General features: G+C 44.4%; 1 protein-coding gene across 1 annotated transcript in view; it reads right to left on the reverse strand.

Moving 5' to 3' along the window:
* Positions 1-18,754, reverse strand: part of RYR3 (ryanodine receptor 3) — a 504,534-nt gene that overhangs the window by 171,600 nt on the left and 314,180 nt on the right. Inside the window, exons 27-33 of the mRNA XM_045822230.1 lie at positions 17,908-18,104; positions 17,140-17,314; positions 9,121-9,329; positions 7,350-7,525; positions 6,418-6,454; positions 4,744-4,907; positions 3,432-3,597 (exon numbers count right to left, since the gene is read on the reverse strand). Coding sequence (XP_045678186.1) covers positions 3,432-3,597; positions 4,744-4,907; positions 6,418-6,454; positions 7,350-7,525; positions 9,121-9,329; positions 17,140-17,314; positions 17,908-18,104 — 1,124 coding nt within the window. The remainder of the gene's footprint in view (positions 1-3,431; positions 3,598-4,743; positions 4,908-6,417; positions 6,455-7,349; positions 7,526-9,120; positions 9,330-17,139; positions 17,315-17,907; positions 18,105-18,754) is intronic.

The following is an 18,754-nucleotide window of genomic DNA, read 5'->3' on the forward strand; positions in this document are numbered from 1 at the left end:
GGAGAAGAAAGTGGCCCCGACTAACAGCCAGCAAGGACACAGGGACCTCAGAACCCCAGCCTACAACCACAACTGGGCCCTGCCCACAACGCAAATGAACTTGGAGTGGATTCCTCCTAGAACTTCCAGGTAGAGTCAGCTCAGCCTTGTTGACACTTTGACTTTGGCCTTGTAAGAACCCGAGTGGAAAACCCAGTCAAACCTACAGAACTATGAAATAGTAAATGTGTGTTTAAAGCTAATTTTGTGGTAACTTACTAGGCAACAATTAAACAACTAACAAAGTGGTTTTCCAGCTTGGTTGGGCAGTTTGACAACAAATATTTAGCATGCACTCGCTAGGTGCCAGGTACTGTTTTATGTACAGGGGACCTGGCAATGAACATGAGGCATGGCCTGTGCCCTCAAGGGTCTTACACTCCAAATGAGGAACTTACATTTGAATGGAATGGACAGTGAGCCCAGATTTGGATCTGCCTTCGAGGACCACTGACATTTTTCCCTTTGTGTTTAAGGTACCTTTCATCACTGGCTGATCTGTTTTGCCCGTGCAGTGACAGGCGTTCTATTTCCAATTCTCTGTGAAGACCATGGCATAGGGACTGCCCTGAACTGGAAGCTAACTCCTGTCATCAGTCTGGGTCAGTTCTCAGACCAGTATGGCTGGGGTGTCAGTAACCGAGGAATAGTATCTCTTGAACATAAATTTTACTTCTCATCTCTCCCATGATTACATTAAATGGGATAGAAAAAGGTTTTCAAATTACCTAGCAGTGTTTAACAGGGAGCTCTAAAAATACTGTTTGAAAGAATCCTTCTCTCATTATTTTGGTTACTGGTCCTTTCCAAATAGAAAACCACTGTATAAATACTGCTGCCCTGTTCCTCTCAAGATAATTGAAAAATGAAAATGGCTACAGCTTCAGAATAACAATGATCTCACTGCCAGGGGGACCAGATGCACGGCCAGACATGTTAGCGTCTCGCTTGCAGTGTGAGGGGGGGCTGGCTGGGTGTGAGCCTCCCTAGGGACCCTGTGCAGAGCCGGGGCTCTCTCCCCACTCACAGCAGCATTCCTCAGGGTGGGAGGCAGGACTGCGACCACTGAGTGAGAAATCAGGATTCATATATGTCAGGGAGAGGCAGGAGTCCCAGGGGTAGGTGGAGGTGCCAACACATAGCTCAGAGAAGACCAGTGCCCACCCTGATGTCACCCAGGAACTAGTGTAAAAGATGGGATTAAAAACGGCCAGTGTCTCGCTCTTTGTTACAACATCTCAACATCATGGCTCTTCCTTGAGGAAGGCTAGTCATTGCTGCTTCGTGTGCCGTGGGTTATTTATTTATTTAGGGACCTCTGAAGCCCAACTAGCCTTAAATGCTATTAGATGCTTTAGAGCTCTCTGCACCTCAGGGAGGAACCTATAGTCAAACTCATTTCAAAAGTTAATGGGAAAAAGCTAATGGATTCTGAAGGACAGAGTACGTAATGTATATACACATTTTTCTCAAAGGACTTGGGGGGAGGGTGGAATCATAAGAATGTACTAGAAGAATAGCCTCACTGGGCCCCAACTGCTGGACCCAGCCTGCTGTGCAGGTTGATGATTCTACTTTCTTCCAGGAACAGAAGGGGGTCACAGTCTCATGCGCTGTAGGAGGTACCAGAGAGGAGGCAGCTGCCCCTGTGCCATCAGGCTGTCCCCACACCCCCCAAAAGGATGGGTCCACCTGTTCTTAGTCACCAATCACTTCAGATTTGAGGAGGCTACTCTTTCTCTCCTCTCTAGATGACATCTCTTCAACCACACGCCAGAAAAACAGCTGCCAAGGGGCTTTTCAGCCTGGAGTCTATAACCTGGGCTGATTCTGGAATCCAGGGTTTTATTCATTTACATGGCAGTAGGAGGCTTTTTACCAGTGTAGTTAGCTAAGCTTTCTTAAACATGGAATGTAACTGTCCTAGGTTAGCCACTTCAGGAGGCCCTCATTTCTAATCAATATCTTCCTCTTTTCTAAATGAATTTCTCAACCACTAACCATAAAGCTCCATACCAGTCTGTCCATTGTTCTTCAGAAATACCTTATGCTTTCCTATCTCCATAATGCTTCTTGTGCCATTCTTTCAACCTAGTACATTCCCCTCTCACAAGAAAAAAATTTTTTTTTTTTGGCTTCAAAATCAAAGTTTCTCCATAATAAACCCTTTCCTGACCACTCTGGATGGAGGTGAGTTTTTCCTTCTCTGAAGTCAAATAACACTCTCTGCCCACACACACGGAACTCTTCATTCTACCCCTGGAATGTCAAGAAGGTTTAATACAGACATTTGACTCCTTCTCTTAGCCTTTCCCAGTTGTGCTCTGTAGAACTTGAGGCTTAGAGAATACTATGACAAGTTAAAGAAAAAAAAAAAAGAGCTCTTCTTGGTAAAACAGAATGAGAAATGCTTGGTTAGACAGGTTTCTTTCTAAAGTATTTCTTAAAGTCAATGTTCATCATGAAACTTCAAAAAGAGGATATAATATGTGGCATTTCCAAGCTCACAGGGCCATCGGGGATGAAAACCCTGCTTAAAGGAAATCAGGCTTCTTGTGCTTTTCCCCCATTACCTTGTAATTTTATTTTTGTCCATATCTTTATTTTTTGTCTATTTAAAAAACCTTATTTTTCAATTATAGTTTATATTTAATATGATTTTGTATTAGTTTTAGGTGCACAGCACTGTGGTTAGATAATCATATCCCTTACAAAGTGTTCCCCCAATATTTCCAGTACCCACCTGCACCATACAGTTATTACAATATTATTGACTACAGGTTTCTTGGGCTTAATGACAAGTAAACCTACCCGTATTCAACCGATGGTTTTCCTGAGCAGTTCTATCAGAGTTCACATTCAATGTAATAGAAAACATGTTCTTTATAGACATGCATTTTAAAAGGATCCTGTAAGGAATCCATAGGGGATGAGACTCACTTTTTTCAAAGGGAATACTCCCTGACAAATTAATCAGTTTGCATGGGGGGTCTATATTTGATCATAGAAGTTTCTTGAAGCAAGGAGTATCTCTGTTCACCTCTTAAACTTTACATCTTGTATGTTACAAGTAACATAAAAGTTGTACAAGAAATATTTATGGAATAAACAACCTCTTGGAGCCCATCACAAAGAAACACATTCTTATCTTCTAGAAAGATGACCAGCATATCTGATCAACTAATAAATATGACATTCATCCCCCATCCCCATTTTTTCTCCTCTCCGGACAAAATAAAACCACTTTGCTCTTTTTCCCCCCAAGATGTCTTATGGGCCACGTGGGCTCATCACCTGCACACTCCACAATGCGGGTGCTGAGTATGGGGATAATGAGGGGCAGGGAGGTAAGATGGGGACATTGCTGTCTCAGCCCCAGAAGCTGTCTCTACCTGGTAACAGGTGCCAAGTTCTCTCCCATTGGCTGAGAAGGACAACATGCCCATTGCCAGATCCACGAGGCAGCCGATCTCCAGGTCCACGTTGCTGCGACTTGACCGTTGGGAAGTAGCCACGATGTCCCCACCCCAAACCATGTAGCAGTTGCTGCGTTTTACACTAGGGGCCAAAAAGATAAAAGGCACAGAGTTGGGACTGGGGCAGTTTGCAAGCAGGACTCAGGGATGAACTGCCCCTGGCTTGCCAGTCTGCCCCTAATAACACTTTTTCCTAAATGAATTTATTCAGCTTCAACCCAGTCTCCTCAGGCACAAATCACTCAGTTTAGGGATGTGATAATCTTTCAGGTTACTTTGGTCACAGAGCCTAACATATGGGGAACTGGTCCCCAGCTAAACGTCAACCCACTCTTCTGAACTAGAGAGCGGGGATGGTGGTGCAGAGATGGAAATGGAGGCACAAACTGGGTGACTCCCACAAGCAGACTCGTATAGGCAGTTGGTATAAGAGGCAGGAACAAAATTCTGTGTTCAGAGTCCCAGCCCAGTGTCAGGGCAAAAAATAAATAAACAAACAAATAAAACAAATCATTAAGACACTTGGAGACTCAGAGCCACATTCTTTAGGATGTCAGGCCTGGGCCTAGGAAGACTTGAAAAATAGGTCAGGTTGGTCTCAGGGGGAACAAGACACAGTCGCCTGGGGCCCCTCTGGGCCATAACCAGTCAAGGATTTTTTCCTCTGGTGGCAGTGCCAGTGGATTGGGTGTGCCTAAAATGTTTTCTCCCTAAAGATCCCTAATTTCTATCCAGTGGTTATTATGGATGAATTTGCAATATCTTTTTTGTGTTCTTGGTGCTTTCAACCATGGCAGACTCTCGGGATCAGGAGTCCTAACTTGATCCGTTGAGATGTGATGCAGTACATTATTTTATTTCTTTTGAAGTGAGTTCTCTCAGGCACCTGGGGATTCTTCTCTACCTTGTTGTTCTGATGTTGTAGAAATAGAGACTTGCCCAGAAATCATGGAGAAGAGTCTGAAACAAAGCCCAGAGCTCCCAACTGTCCATTTGCATTTCCCATCCTTGGGTCATGTTATATATACGCGATGAAACTACCCACTGTTTTCTCTAATAACATATCTTCCCTCATAGTACCCACACCCACCCTTTTACTTAAGAATTTTAAGCCTGTGCTTCATTTTCCCTTTTTAACATTGATAGATGCTGGATGTTTCCTTCTTTCGAGGTGTGGGGGTTAGAGGGAAAGAGACTGCTAGGGGGAGGAAGTGAGGAGACCCCTTACCTTTCATGGACCCGGCCTCTTTCATCCCCCAGAGTAACAGTCACTGTACAGTTTTTATTCAGGTCAAACTTTTCACTGTATAAGTGATAGTCAGGAGTCACCCATCCGACCCAGACACAGGATGGGTCCTGTCCAGCAAAGATGCGGATTGCATAGTAGCACTGCTGGAGAGAGACCACAGGTGAGTGAGTGGCCCCCAGTTAGGGGGAAGGCATGCTCAAGAGGCAGAAATAAAGCAGTAGCCCCCTTGGCCCTTTTTTCTTAAAAAATGCACATGGTTCCATGGGTGTACTGCACTGCATTATAGACTTGGAAGTAGGGCTGACTAGACAGTTTGGCTTCCTTATTTTTCTATTTTCTGTTGTGATTTAGCAACTAGAGAATCAAATACATTGTCTACCATCCTCTGCTCAGGAGAGGCTGCTGAGGAAATAAGTGGAAGCTGCTCCGAATGGCCAGCACAGAACCCTAACCCTCTCTGGCCTAACTGTGTTTGCCCTGAGAAGGGGAACAGCTGAGGCTTAGAGAACTCCTACTGTGTGTTCCACTTCTGCAGGGAAGTCTGGGATATCTTTTGAAAATCTTGAAAAAGATGCTGTGCAAAAAGCTCCTATTGTTGTCATCGGGCTCATTGACACAGTGTGGAGAATTACACCAGTTCTTGGTGGATCCCATAACAATTTGTGAAGTGTATCCCTATGTTACAGAAATAGCGAAAGCTTTAAGGTGATTGCTTCATCATGCTCTTTATGAAACAAAGCACATTTATTCTTAATGAAGTTACTTCTATTTGTTGTCTGTCACATCTTTTAACTAGAAGATAAAAGGATCAGCCCATGGAACCTGGGCTTGGATCTTGGCAGTGGCAGCTATTGATCACGTGACCTGGGACAAGTCATTGGTATACTCTGTGTCTCAGGGTACATAACAGTGTCCATCCCACGGGGCCGCTGTGTGAATTGAGTGGGAAGGCGATGCAGTGCACCTGGCACAGTTTCCTGCACATTCTACATCTGTGACCAAGGCAGCAAGAATCCTACTCCTGATGGCAGTTAACCTATGAGCTTGAGACAGTAGGATAAGGGATGATGTGCATTTCTTCCAGAAAACATTTTTTTTTTGGGGGGGAGGTCAGGTGCTAAAAGAAAATAAGAGTGAGAGAAAGAAAGCAGTGAAGAAGGCCTGCTTTCTAACTACTGTTTAGCTATAGAAAGGGGACCAAAAGCAGCCTTTATTTTCTGGGCTGGTTCTCTGGCTCCTTTTCTCTTAACTGTTTACAACATTATTCAGCATTGTTCTAAGAGATGGGCAAGTTGATTCATAGGAGTTTACATAAAAGAGCAAACAAAAGGATTAAGGTAAGACCCCCCAACTGATATTCATTTCAATTAGACAGCAGTGCTGGGTCCCTGGCGGTAAATGGGCAAGAAGTATGCAATGATGCCCAATTAGATGCTCCAGGTAGAGCTTCCCCTGTGCACTCAATAACTATCTTCTCTTCCCCCATCTGAGCAATGCCATAGATGTGTTTTGGAAGCATCAAGATGAATATTAAAAGACAGAGTAATTGGCAATTATGGAGGATCTCTAGACAGATCTTTGCTGTAAGGGGCATATTACCAGGCACAGCAAAGACTCAAATAATTAAAATCATAATTGAGCACATTTACTTACTGTTGTTGTTTGAGAGAGTATTTCTTGCATCTGCTTCCTGGAGGGAAGATAATCCATGTTTTAGTTATTCAGCTGTAGAGAGAATTCCATGATGCTGACAGGCAATTGATCTACCTTTAATGATGAAGGCTAGTTTAGGAAACTATTTTCTATACATGAATGCTCCCAACTGTTTTTGGGCTTGTTCATTTGTAACGTGCTACCACCAGTCAAGGCTGTGGCTTCCAACTCTTGTCCCTCAGCCCAGGAGGTGGGGGTGGGAATATTGAAAAGATTCTAATACATTATTAGGGATACCTTTGAATACATTCTGTTCTCCCCAGTAGCTGTGCCTGTTTAAAGCTTGGTAGACAGTGGAATTCTAGAGGAAACCTGGATGAGACAGCTCCAAACAGGCAGACACACATCAACGATTAAAAATAGACATTAAAAAAAGAAACATAGTAAGGAATATCTTCCTTATCAGGAAGGAAGAAGTCACATTACTCATGAGTCACCCAGTGTCTAGGTTGGACATTGGCCATGGTTACACAAAGGCAACAGTATTTTCCTCCAGAAGTTTCTAACTTCAAACAAAGGCATCAACAACTGCACCCTCTCTTTTTTTTACTCTGAAAATAGAGTCCTTTAGGTTACAAGGAGGCCAGGGACTCAGAGGGCTCAAGAAGAACAGAAACTTTTCCACTATATGCAACCCTGTGTAGCTTGATCAGTCCCTTAATTCTGCATTGCTTGTGTGTGCACAGACATGCACTTATATGCCCATGGGTACACACACAAGTCCTCTTTTCTTTACCTGACCGAAAGCGGAGAGACCCCTACCCACGGAGGTCTAGTTGTGTTGAGGTAGAGTGAGAAACAGACAGATGGAAAGCCAACTTCACAACAGACACAATGAGCACCTCTGAGAGAGCTGGAGGTCTCGCCCTCACCTCTTCTGGAAAGCGTCACCATCCAGACAGGGGCTGTGGCTGAAGGAGGAGTGGCACTCCACGGGCATGCTCAGGCGGCAGTAGATCATGCTGGCATTGCTATTCTGGGTACCAAATGTCTTGTGTGTCACCTTGAGGCATGGGGGGCTGTCCATGGTGCTGTCAATCCTCATGACCTAGAAACACCATAGGTCCTTTACCAGACACACCCAAGAGCGTGACTCCACCCTGTCCCTCCTTCCGTCATTGCTATAACATAGGTCAATACTCTCTGAAAACTATGAAAGTTGTCTCAAATGATTACCAAACCATTACTCTCAATGTTACTTGTACCCTGCCCTATAGAAAATAATGGATCTTCTTCTGGTTGGAGAAATCAGAGATTTAAAAACACCCCCACTGGGTTTTCTGCAAGGTCAAGGATGGAGAACAGGTGCAAGACAGGGGCACAGTATCTGGATAATGCGGCATGGTGTCCACTGAGGCTGACCTTTCAGGCTAGGGGGGAAGTGGCTAAAGAAAATCTTCCCAAAGACTTCCTTGTCAACGGGCCTGGGCATATCATAGTGAGAGGGTCCTGGAAAGCCCAAATCTCAAGAAGAGAAATCACAGCTCCCTCGGAGAGTCCTGTCTCTTGTCAGTGCATTTCCCAGCTCTGCCACTGCCACAGCCACAGCCACAGCCACAGCCTGAGTGCCGAGGCCCCCTGAAGCCTCTCTAAATGTGGGGAATTCCTAGCACCAGGGCACCAGCATTGCAGGGAAAGAGTTTGGAGGAGGAAAGATCAAAAGTGGATTTTTAACAATGTGTGAGTGTGGGGGATGGGGAGCAGGGAACAGACAGTAAAATGGGACTTATAATCATGTTATCATGATCCAGCATTTCCCTCGTCATTCTAGAGACTAGTTTAATCCTGGGGTCCACGAGTATGCTTAAGTATTTTTGTGTGATTTGTAGATTTTTTTCTTAGTGGAGGGTCTCTAGAATCCATCGGTTTGTGCGTCACCTTCCTAAAGCGATGGTCCGGTAGGAATCTGAGAAATAAAATTCTCCACTGCATAAGACTGTGAGGAAAAGTGGGGTGTTAAGAGTTGGTGCTTGATGAATTTAGATTGTAAGGTGAGTTAAGGGAACTTACAGGCAGGTAGAAGCAAACCACTGAGTCTAATGCTTCAGTGAGCTGACCCGTCTGACTTTCCATCACTGCCCCACCCTCTATCTTCTGAAAAAACCATGGTAGGCAAGTAGATGTTGAATCAAAATCCAAACCAGGGGAGCCCAAATCTTTGGCTCCACTCAGCTCTCCCTACCAGATGAGAGCATCATAATAAACTACTATGCTTCAGCTTAAGATGCTGGAAATGGTTCGGTAGAAATTAAATATGGCCTAAAGGACACCAGTTTATGAGCATAGAAGAATCATGTCCAGGACATCTTAAATATAGGTACTGAACATTTTTAAGAAAATGGCATTAAGGTCTATGAATACTATATTGCTATGACAATAGCAGTATAAAAATGTCTAGAGAAAACACAGCAGCCCAAAAGCTTGGAGACTGATCTGCCAAGTGGCTGCCATTTGTATGAGGCCACTGAGCTGCCCCAATGAAGGCATCTGCAGCTGCAGCTCTCAGGGCCAGCCAGCAGAGGGCTGGTAGGCAGCCAGGACATGGACTTAGGTAAGCAGCTGCCCTGTAACCAGAGCATTAGCAGGGGCTTAGTGCCTTGGCCCACCTGTCCTGCCAGGGCTGCCCACGATGTGTAACATTACCTCTATATGGGGATGATCCTTTGGCACGTTGACAAACGTCGGGAGGCGCTTGCTGAACCACATTGCAACATCTCGGTTCATGTTGACAGCAAAAGGCTCAAAGCCCTCTTGGAGGCCGCACATGGTATAAAACTTGAAGGTACTGGCGTCCATCCCGAGGTTCATACGGCCGATCTGAGACAGTCCCAGGGAGCAGATGGGCACAAAGCCTGCAGAATGGGGAAAGAGAGCCCTGCCTGAGCCTGCAGTGCTGCCCCAGGAAGCTGCGAGGAAGCCAAACTTGTGCTTCCGTAAAGGTGCTGAGTCCCAGTCACAAAGATGGGACACTATTCTTTGTTTCTTCCTAGCATGTAAACTCAACAACAGGAGGCACATGGAGATTATGGCTGCCCTTAGTGTATGGGAAAGTAGTTTGGTTTGAAATAATTTGGGGAAAAAATAGTCATCCAGCCAAGATTATTCTTAAACTATAAATAAACACAAGCTGTAAAAGTAAAACCAATAAGAGAAAAGGTAGAATTCTCTATCTATCCATGCCTTAGCTAAAATTGCTATCGGGCCTGAGGATTTTAACTGCCCCAAACAACAGCACAAGAAAACTGAAGAATGACTTGGTGCAAATGCCCAACTTTTCTAGGTCTCAGCATATTTCCAGGGAAATAAGACCTCTAATGGCTCTTCCCATTTCAGCAGTATGATTCTGAGAAGTTTTAAATGCTAACACCATGACTCTGCTTGTTCACGAAATACAGTTTATAAACCCTCATCCTCCTAGCCTATGGTTATGGTCCCCACTGGGCAGGAAGGCAAGAGATTTGAGCAGAAGCTGTAGAAAACTCTCTTCCCTCCAACAGTTCCTGTCTCTCCAAGCTCACATCATGTTACAAAAACACTGCCTGCAGAACAGACCAAGGCAGAAGTCCTAATTGTTCAGTATTCTTCTCTGTGGGCTATTTATAAATCACTATTGTGGACCAACAAATCAGCAGCTCTGGGAAAGCACTAATTATCCCGGATTGGGGAGGGTGTGGGAGGCAGGCGGCTGAGAGTGCTCGGAGGGGAGGCAGGCTCTGAGGCTAAACCAGGGGTTGGAGCCCCCAGAAGAAAACCGGTGTCACTTCTAGGGCAGGGATGTTTATTTCAGGGGACATTTAAAAGCCGATTTTGGTATCTTGCACTCCACAGTAAGAGAAGGACCATTTTGATCATAGAGACCAGGGCTAAAACGTGCCCCTCCTACCATGAGTGCTTCTGCACAACACAAAGGTTGTATGTAAAGAAGCGAAGGAAGTGGAAAGTAAATCTCTCACAAGCTAAGCTGCTTGCTTTCAGAAATGATGAAGTCATTAAGGACATTATTTACAGTAACACTGTTTAATGTAATTTCTAAATACAGCTTTAATGCAATACTAGCAGAGCAAGGGTGATATCTATATTGAAATTCTCCTCTCAGGGCCATCAAGGACTGGGAGTAGACAGGTGACCATGGCCATGGCCCTCAGGAAGGTGAGTGGACAGGTCAATCAGACAAGCAACCATTCAACTTCCTGAGCACTGCTGTGCTTCTGGCATGTTCACAGTAGGGACTCTGATAGGTGAAACCATCTCCTTTCTACAGATAGAGGTTTTTATGAATAAGGGACCTTTGGAAATCTGACTCCAGTGTGAAATAGGATTGCTTGCTAGCAAAATCTTCAATTGTCACAGGGACAAAGGGCTGCTACGTGCTGTAAGATGTGAAGGAAGGAGAGGAAGCTGTCCATAGAGCTTGCAGATATAGAAATGACAAATAAAATACGTAAGAGTGAGTGTTATGCTATAAACATCCCTACTCCCAAGACAGTATTTTGGTCTTTGATGCAGTGTGGTGGCCCAACCAGAAAACTACCACCACAATCATTTTTCTTGGAGCCACAATCCCAAAGTGTTTCAGCCTGATGCGAGAAGCAATAGGACGTCTTCAGAAACACTCTCATCTCCTTTCTTGTCTATTAACTTGAACAGTGGGACAAGCAACAGGTGTAAAAGCCGAGTTGAAAGAAGCATGGATGAGAATTTCTGAATAACCCAGGTCATATGAAAAACTTCCTGTGAATAACAGTCACACTAACAATGTAAGACACGTGCCAAACGGAGAAAAAGTCATATGAACATGGAGCCTTGTTTTCTAAGGAACTCATCATTCCTAAGCTATCAGTGGAAGAAACAGCCCTCCACTGGGGATGAACCTGGAGACGGGAGGAACTAACAGACTTGACCAAGGTCATGAGAAGGGCAAGTGATAAAACAGGACAAGATCCCACACCCTCTGACTCATAGCCCGGCTGCCAGTCAGTCTGTAAGAGGGGGTGAATGTTACAGGGGATGATGCCCCAGACTTAAACAGCAGTTATGTGCCAGCCCTGGGGGCTATACTCGTTACAGAGTCAAGTGCAATCACTACAGGGCAGAAGCCCTCTTCACAGGGTAGAGTGCAACGTTGCATGAGAACAGGTGAGGCAATGAAGCCATGAAGGTGAACGCCATGGGAAGGAAAGAGAGTGGGGACCTTCTGGGGGCTACGTGGGCACAGCTGAGACAGCTCTGTAAAGCAGCAAAGAAACTAAATCCAAACCTTAAGTCAGAAGAGAGAAAACCTGAAAAGTACCAAGAACAAAGGTAAGTCCTTAGAAAGCACCAGCACTTTCTCCTGGGGCAGGATATTTGATAACTGGATACATTCGATCAGCTCTCTACACGTTGTGGACAGTCTCTGGCTAATTATTTCTGTATATCTAAAATTTCTTCACTTAAGGCACTAACACTTCATGTAACTTTATAACTCTGCATGATAGATAAGGGGGAATAATGACGATAAAGCCCAATAGCTAATATTTATCAAATACTTTCTAAGCACTGGGCTTAGGGCTCTATAGATTTAGCTCATTATTATTTCCACTTTAAAGATGAGGCAAGTGAGACTTAGCAGCTGGAATGACTGGCTCAAGGTCTGTCACCCAGGAAGCAGCAGAGCCAGCACGTGAGCGGGGCAGCCTGGGAGGCAGTCCAGAGCAAGCAATGGGGGTGAGACGTGGGTGACTGCTTTCGAATTCTTACGCTCAATGACTTGATTTGCACCTAACTCTTCCTTCACTTTCCTAGTGATTTTCTGAAGTGTCATGCAGTTGTGGACCAGTCTGCCTCTAGCTCAGCAGCCTGAGTTCCATGACCATAAGACCTAGGACTGAAGACTCCAGGTCACTTACAGGAAAAGGGCTGCCTGTCACAACTGGCCACATGGCTCCCTGGAGTTGATCTGCATAAAAAAGTCCCATTTGGTGAGGCCTCATGGCACTTCTACGAGCTCTGACTCTCATAGGCACTTTGCACACAACCCAATTAACCCACAGCTACAAGTTAGACTAGAGAAGGAAGAAGACGGGAAACTAACGGGGGACAGAAACACCCGCTTCCTCTTTGAAGAGGTTCGAGAGGGAAATGTGCATACGGCATTACCTTGAACCAAGATATGCATGGGGTTTCTTGCTCCAGGAAGGGAACAACAACACATGCACTTAAATCCTGCAGACCCAGGTTCTGATATACGTTCTATCACAGGGCTTCACACTGATTTTGTGATTAGGAAGGGGAATGGCAAGGAGGTCATCTTTTTATAATTCAGGAGCTTGGAAAGAAACCAGTTCTCTGGAAAATCCAAACCATGGATCCATTTTTAATCCATCAAACTGAAGACAGACAAGAGAGCAAATCACCACCAGCAATGGAAAAACACATCTTGGAGAGAAGTGGGTAGATGATTGCCCAGACCATTCCTGGGGCGTTTCTGTGCGTCTTAATCCCACAGCGTGTGTTTTACCCTGTAATTTTCATTTCCCGCTAAGCCTCAAGAAGACGGGGTTCAGGGACAGTGCTGAGTTTGTCACAAGCCTTGCAGAAAACACGGGGAACAAAAGGCATGCTTCCCCTGCCACAGCTACATTTTGAAGTATACCACCCATTAGCAGAAAGACTGACGGGGCAAGCTTTGGTATCAATGTGTTTGTGTGCAGATGGCAGCGACACTGCTGCAAGTTAAGTTTCATCTGCTGCCTATGGAGGTGCTACTGTCAGAACTGGGGGAGCTGTTCAACTCCAACAGGCTAATGGCGGGAACAGCCGAGGAGCTGCCCCTGCAGACATCAGAGCTGTAGTAGGAGTAGGATGTCCCCCAGGGGAGCGCCTGGCACAGAGGTGGAACAGGAGACTGGCACTCACACCTCTTCCAGACATCAACTCTGAGGTCTGGCAAGATGTTCAGGATTTTATCTTCCATCCCTTTAAATGGAATAAAAGAGAAGACTAATTGCAAAGGTTTCACCATGGAAGCTTCTGAGCTTTCAGACTATAGGTGACAACATTAAGAGCTTTAATGGTCCAGGCCAAGGATCAGGGTCAGGAACAATGATTAGAACAATTTGAATGAGGCAGGTAAATGCATATAATCTACGATGCAGAAGAGGATGGAGAGAACAATTTATAAATAACCCAGAGGAAAAAAGAGCCGTCAATTTTAATGTCTGCTCCCATTCCTTCTCTCAAAGGACTAACAACTTCCCACAGCACAACACACACTGGGATAATGGGCCTGAATCAAAGCTGGGGGCTGGAAACCGGAACACAAACGCATAGGGGATTTTGCTTTATGGGGGCGACAATGCATGGAATGTTTTGTTTTCAACAGATGCTTCTCCTAACAGCTCAAAGCAAGAACTGCTGCCTCTTTCCACTTTATACAGCAAACAGAGAGATGCTACATGGTTATTCCAGGCCTCTGAGCCATTGTTATCAAAGAATGGCACAAAGACTCTTTTTTAATTACTCTTTCTGAGGCGTCACAGACAGAAAGCCTTCCAATTACCTTGTCTCTGTGTTATTAAAGTGCGATATGATACTACAGTTTAATGTGTTAACATAAGACAGTACAATTCTATTATAAAACAGCTTCCTCGTATTAGACTTTATTATTCTGAAGGTCAAATCACACCTCTACACAAAAATGTCTATGAGGTATTTCTTTCTGTATTAACAGATGATCTCTAAAAGCAGAGTTATTCTAAAATATCCCTCTATTTTGTAGTATTCCTCCACTCAAACCCTACAACAGCTCTCCATGCCTTAGAGAAGGGAGTTCACTCATGCTTGGCTCAGATTAGACAATGAAAGTATCTTCAATGAAAAGACTGAGTCTTGGTATCTGAGGCTGTAATCTGTACCTTGTCTTATTTTTTCAGCTTCATCTTCCATAAATTCCACACACAAATCTTCCAACCTGTCTGGCCCTTTCCTGCAGTTCCCCGATTCCCCAGCAATCCCCTAGCTGTATCTCCTGAGGGGGGTGCCAATCCCCTGAGAGGGGGTCATCTCACGCTCCTTATTTAACATTCAGTGCCAATCCCGACCTTACAGAATTTTCATTCTGTATTAGTCACTTGCCTTTTCTAACCAATGGCTTTACATTATTATTTTTTTTTCATATTTTAATCTTATTTATCTGTTTTGTTTTTATTACTTAAAAAAGCTTCATTTTTTAAAAAAATTATATTTCTGACTCTGGGCTTGTGCCCTCAACACTTCACAGTGATTTTCTGCTCCTCGATACGGTGAGTATACTGGGTCCCGTCATGGACACATTCAGCATGCATGGCTTCACCACAGATCCTGCTGACACGGTTTTTCCTTTTAGACCGCCTCATTAGACTTTAGGTCTCACGGCATGAACTCTGAGAAGTCAGCCGGCACATGCCATGTGCAGGGTTTGGTGTTTTCCCAGCCTTCTTGGTATGAAGGTAAACAATTCTATTACCAGGGGATCGGGACAGCCTAGTTTAGTTAGGGGCAGGACAGTCTCCAATGGATGGAATGTCAGATGCTGGACCACTGTGAGTGCCTATGGACACCATCCCCGGAAGAGCTCATCTTATTTATTTTTACAGCAAGAAAGTGAACTCTCTAATACAGGTACCACTTGCAGGTCTGTGTATTGCAGAGCACAGCGTCTCATCCTTTAAAATGCATACAAACCAGAGTCTCTTGTCTGAATTCAGTTTCTGATTCAGTAGGTCTGGTGGGGCCTGAGAGTCTGCATTTCTCATAAGTAAACCACACTTTGAGCAGCAAGGCTTTGGACTTTACAAAGTTCTCCTAACTCTGCACCATAGACAAGATTCTTATTTCTTCCTCATGTTGAGTCCAAGCCTCACAGATAGGTACCCCTCCCCACCCAGTTAACACACAGGAGAGCCAGGAAGAAGTGTGGACCCCTTCTAACCCGGGTGCTCCCTTCCTTGGGGATGAGCCTGAATCTTTTAGTGTTCCATTTTCTTCATGGCCTGAGGAAGAGAGCGCTGCCTGTGGAGGGTGCTGGGTAAACATCTGTTTCCTAAGAGCAGTGCCAGGAGAGGTCCGTCTGCACTGCCCTCATGTCCACCTACAATTTCCCCTTTTTTGTCTCTGGCCCAGCGCACTAGCCTTTCTTTCTGATGGCAATGTCTTCCCCACCTGTCTCCAAAAATAGGATTCTTTCTTTAGAACTCTACTTTTAAACCTCTCAGAAGGCATTAAAATAGGACTCCATTTTGCTTTAGCCATCCTGTCTTTCTAGGAAAATACCTTGACTTGCAATCTTTCTATCTGCCCAAATAGGTGGCTCTCAGAAAAATCTTTAAAGCTCTTCTATGGAACAGTTGGACAGGAGTGGCACAGGTAATAGGTATGTGCAAAAAGTATGAAAGTGACTTATAAAGCTAAAGATAGTCTGTAAGTAAGAAATATTTATATTACTATACATACAGTTTCACATATTTCTGCTGCTCTTGCCTAGGCAGTTTTATCTTTTTTAGCTTTCTCAGTGGGGACTGTTTCTTTTTTGTGAAGTCCCAGGGATTTAGAGCTAGCAAGGAGCAATAATCATTTTACGGGGGCGGGGATGAGACACGAAGGTATTGAATCAAGTGGATCCAAGAGGTCATAGGCGGGGGCTGGGCAGAGGCAGGAGAGCCCAGGTCTCCCCACTGGAGCAGCCTCTTTCCTCCTCAACCCCTCTGCCTCCTCCTCGTCTGTAAGTCTGTAATGAAGCAGCAGGGTGGCAAAGCTCCAACCAGTGCTGTGTGCACAGCACATAGTAGCCATTACCATAGAATTTTATATCTGACAAGGGGGTTGGAACTTTGTAGTCTACCCTCTTATTCTCTGGTCTATTGTAGATGAAGAAAGTGAAGCCCACAGAAGGCAAGCCAAGACTCTCTGGGAGCCACAGAGCTTGTCAGGAGCGAGGCAGCTAATTCTCAGTCCAGTGCTCCTTCTCCTATATGCCAATAATGTTTGTACACAATGTAGTTCTGCAGACAGGAACTAAGAAGTGCCAATTGCTCCTTTGTGTTTCTAAAGCGCTGCCCTGATTGCGGTCTATCCATGGCCATTAATAAATACCATTGTGCTTCGGTTTCACAGTGGTTGAATTGCAAAATAAATTGTATTTCATTCAAGGGAAGAGCTAAGTTGAACTTTTGTGTTTCAATGGTTTTCATCAAAGCAGCAAGTTCAATTACACACGCAAGTAGACTGACAATTTAAATCAGAATAAAAAGATAATTCTTTAATTCATTGACTTTTCTGTTCTGCCAGGGACATCCATCCAGATATGATTAGCATTTCCTTTGTAATACCAGGAAACTTGGGGAGATTTGAACTGCCAAGATGCAGACCAGAGACTTGGAGGGGAGCATCTTCATCAATCTATCTGAAATTCAGAACTTATAACTTATGCTGTACATATCCACTATCCCTATTATTTATCTTGATTTCAATAATAATTATATAAGAGCTTTTACCACTGGAGTTTTTACCACCAGGTGTTCAAATATCTAAAGGACAGTATACTTAAACAAAGAGGTAGACAAGCCCACTGAGCTCTCCCTGGATTTTCCTACAATTTCCCAACTCCTCTTGGAGTTGGAATGAAGGGAAAGGTGGTGGATTTACCATTCTCAATCTCATAATCTGCGAAGGCAAGTTCTGAGCCTTTGTTGGTGATCAGCAGCTCCCCATTTAGTGTGAAGATCATCGAAGCATCATCCAGGTTAATCATACATCCAACCACATCTCCTGGTTGCCAGGTACGTCCAAAATACCCACTCCCTTGATGCCAGCGCTGGCCCTAGGAAATAAGATCCCAGAGTTTAGAGATATGAGGTCCTAGAAGCAGCCCCCAGGCAACTAGAGAAATGGCCAAAGGAGCAATTTCTCCTAACTGGCAGTAGTACCTGGTTTCTATAAGATACTCACTTCTCTACCAAGGACAAGTCACAAGAAGGGGTGATCCATCTTACAGATGAATGAAAATGAGGTACGTAAAGCTCATCAGAAAAGGTGGGTCAAGTCTCCCAATACCTCGGCAGCTATGACAATTAGTGGGACCCTCCCTATGACAAAGTGGTAAGACTTTCCTAGATACCAGCCACACAGTCTTCTGTGAACCTCCTCTGGAGTAGAGACAATGAGCTCAGGGACAAGGGCAGATATGCAGGTGATTACAGAAGGGACTTGGGTATACGGTCCTCCCCTTCACCAGAGCAAAGAACAAAGAGCAAAGTGATAATCACTAGGCAATAAATCATTCAATGGTTTAAATTGCTAGTGGTGGTGGCCACTGATTTTGAAGCCAGAGACCCAAATATTCACTAGTTCCAACTTCTGGAGAAATGTTTGCAGAAGGTGGACTGAGGATGCGTGGACACTGTCCAGACTCACCTTGCTGCCTTCAAACACAAAGGCTTGGTCATCGGCGCCCAGCTCAACATCAGGCCGACAGCCTGGCCTGGCCCAGCCAACACGCATGTCTCCTCCAGTCACCACCTCGAACTCAAAATACCACTTTCCAGATCTCACTGCATAAGACCGCTCTACCCGGAAAAATCGGATCTTGTCTATGCTGACTTTCTCCACAGCTGGGTCAGCTATCGTGAGAAGAAAAGGGAGTTGAGGGTACAGAGGGAAGGAGAGAATGCAGAACTTTATTAATTGGGTAGCATTCCCTAAAAGAATTTGAAAACAACAAAGACTGATGATAGATATCCCACTTTCTAACATAATATTCTGTTCATAACGTATTCATCACTTGCATCATATCATAATAACAATAGAAGCTACCATTCATTGAGCAGTTACTTTATAGTAGATCCTTTAGAAACTATATCTCAGTTTTTCCTAGCAGCCATCCTATGAAGGCATTTTACAGAGGAAGAATGGAGGCTCAGAGAAGTTAATGAATTGCTTGTTCCAGGTCACAGAGCCAATAAATGCAGGAGAGCAAGGATCTGAACCCAGGTCTGTCTTACCTAGAATCTATCCCCTTAACTACTTATATTACTGCCCCAGTGGCATGGCACATCCTGGTGTATGGCATGACACTAACATGGTCATAAATTAAAGCTGTTGATTTATTCAGTGTTAGAGTTTCATTTAGGGATGAGATTACCTGGTCCAAAAGTAAGCTGATATTCACGTGTTAGGAAAATAAAAGAAATAAAGGTTTTGTGACCAAATAACCTGAAAAGCCCAGTTACCCTGGAGGATAATGTATTTCCTGTGGGATGGG

The sequence above is a fragment of the Phyllostomus hastatus genome, unplaced genomic scaffold (genome assembly GCF_019186645.2).
Source record: "Phyllostomus hastatus isolate PE091 unplaced genomic scaffold, TTU_PhHast_1.1 phas_scaffold_501, whole genome shotgun sequence".
Lineage (NCBI taxonomy): Eukaryota > Metazoa > Chordata > Mammalia > Chiroptera > Phyllostomidae > Phyllostomus > Phyllostomus hastatus.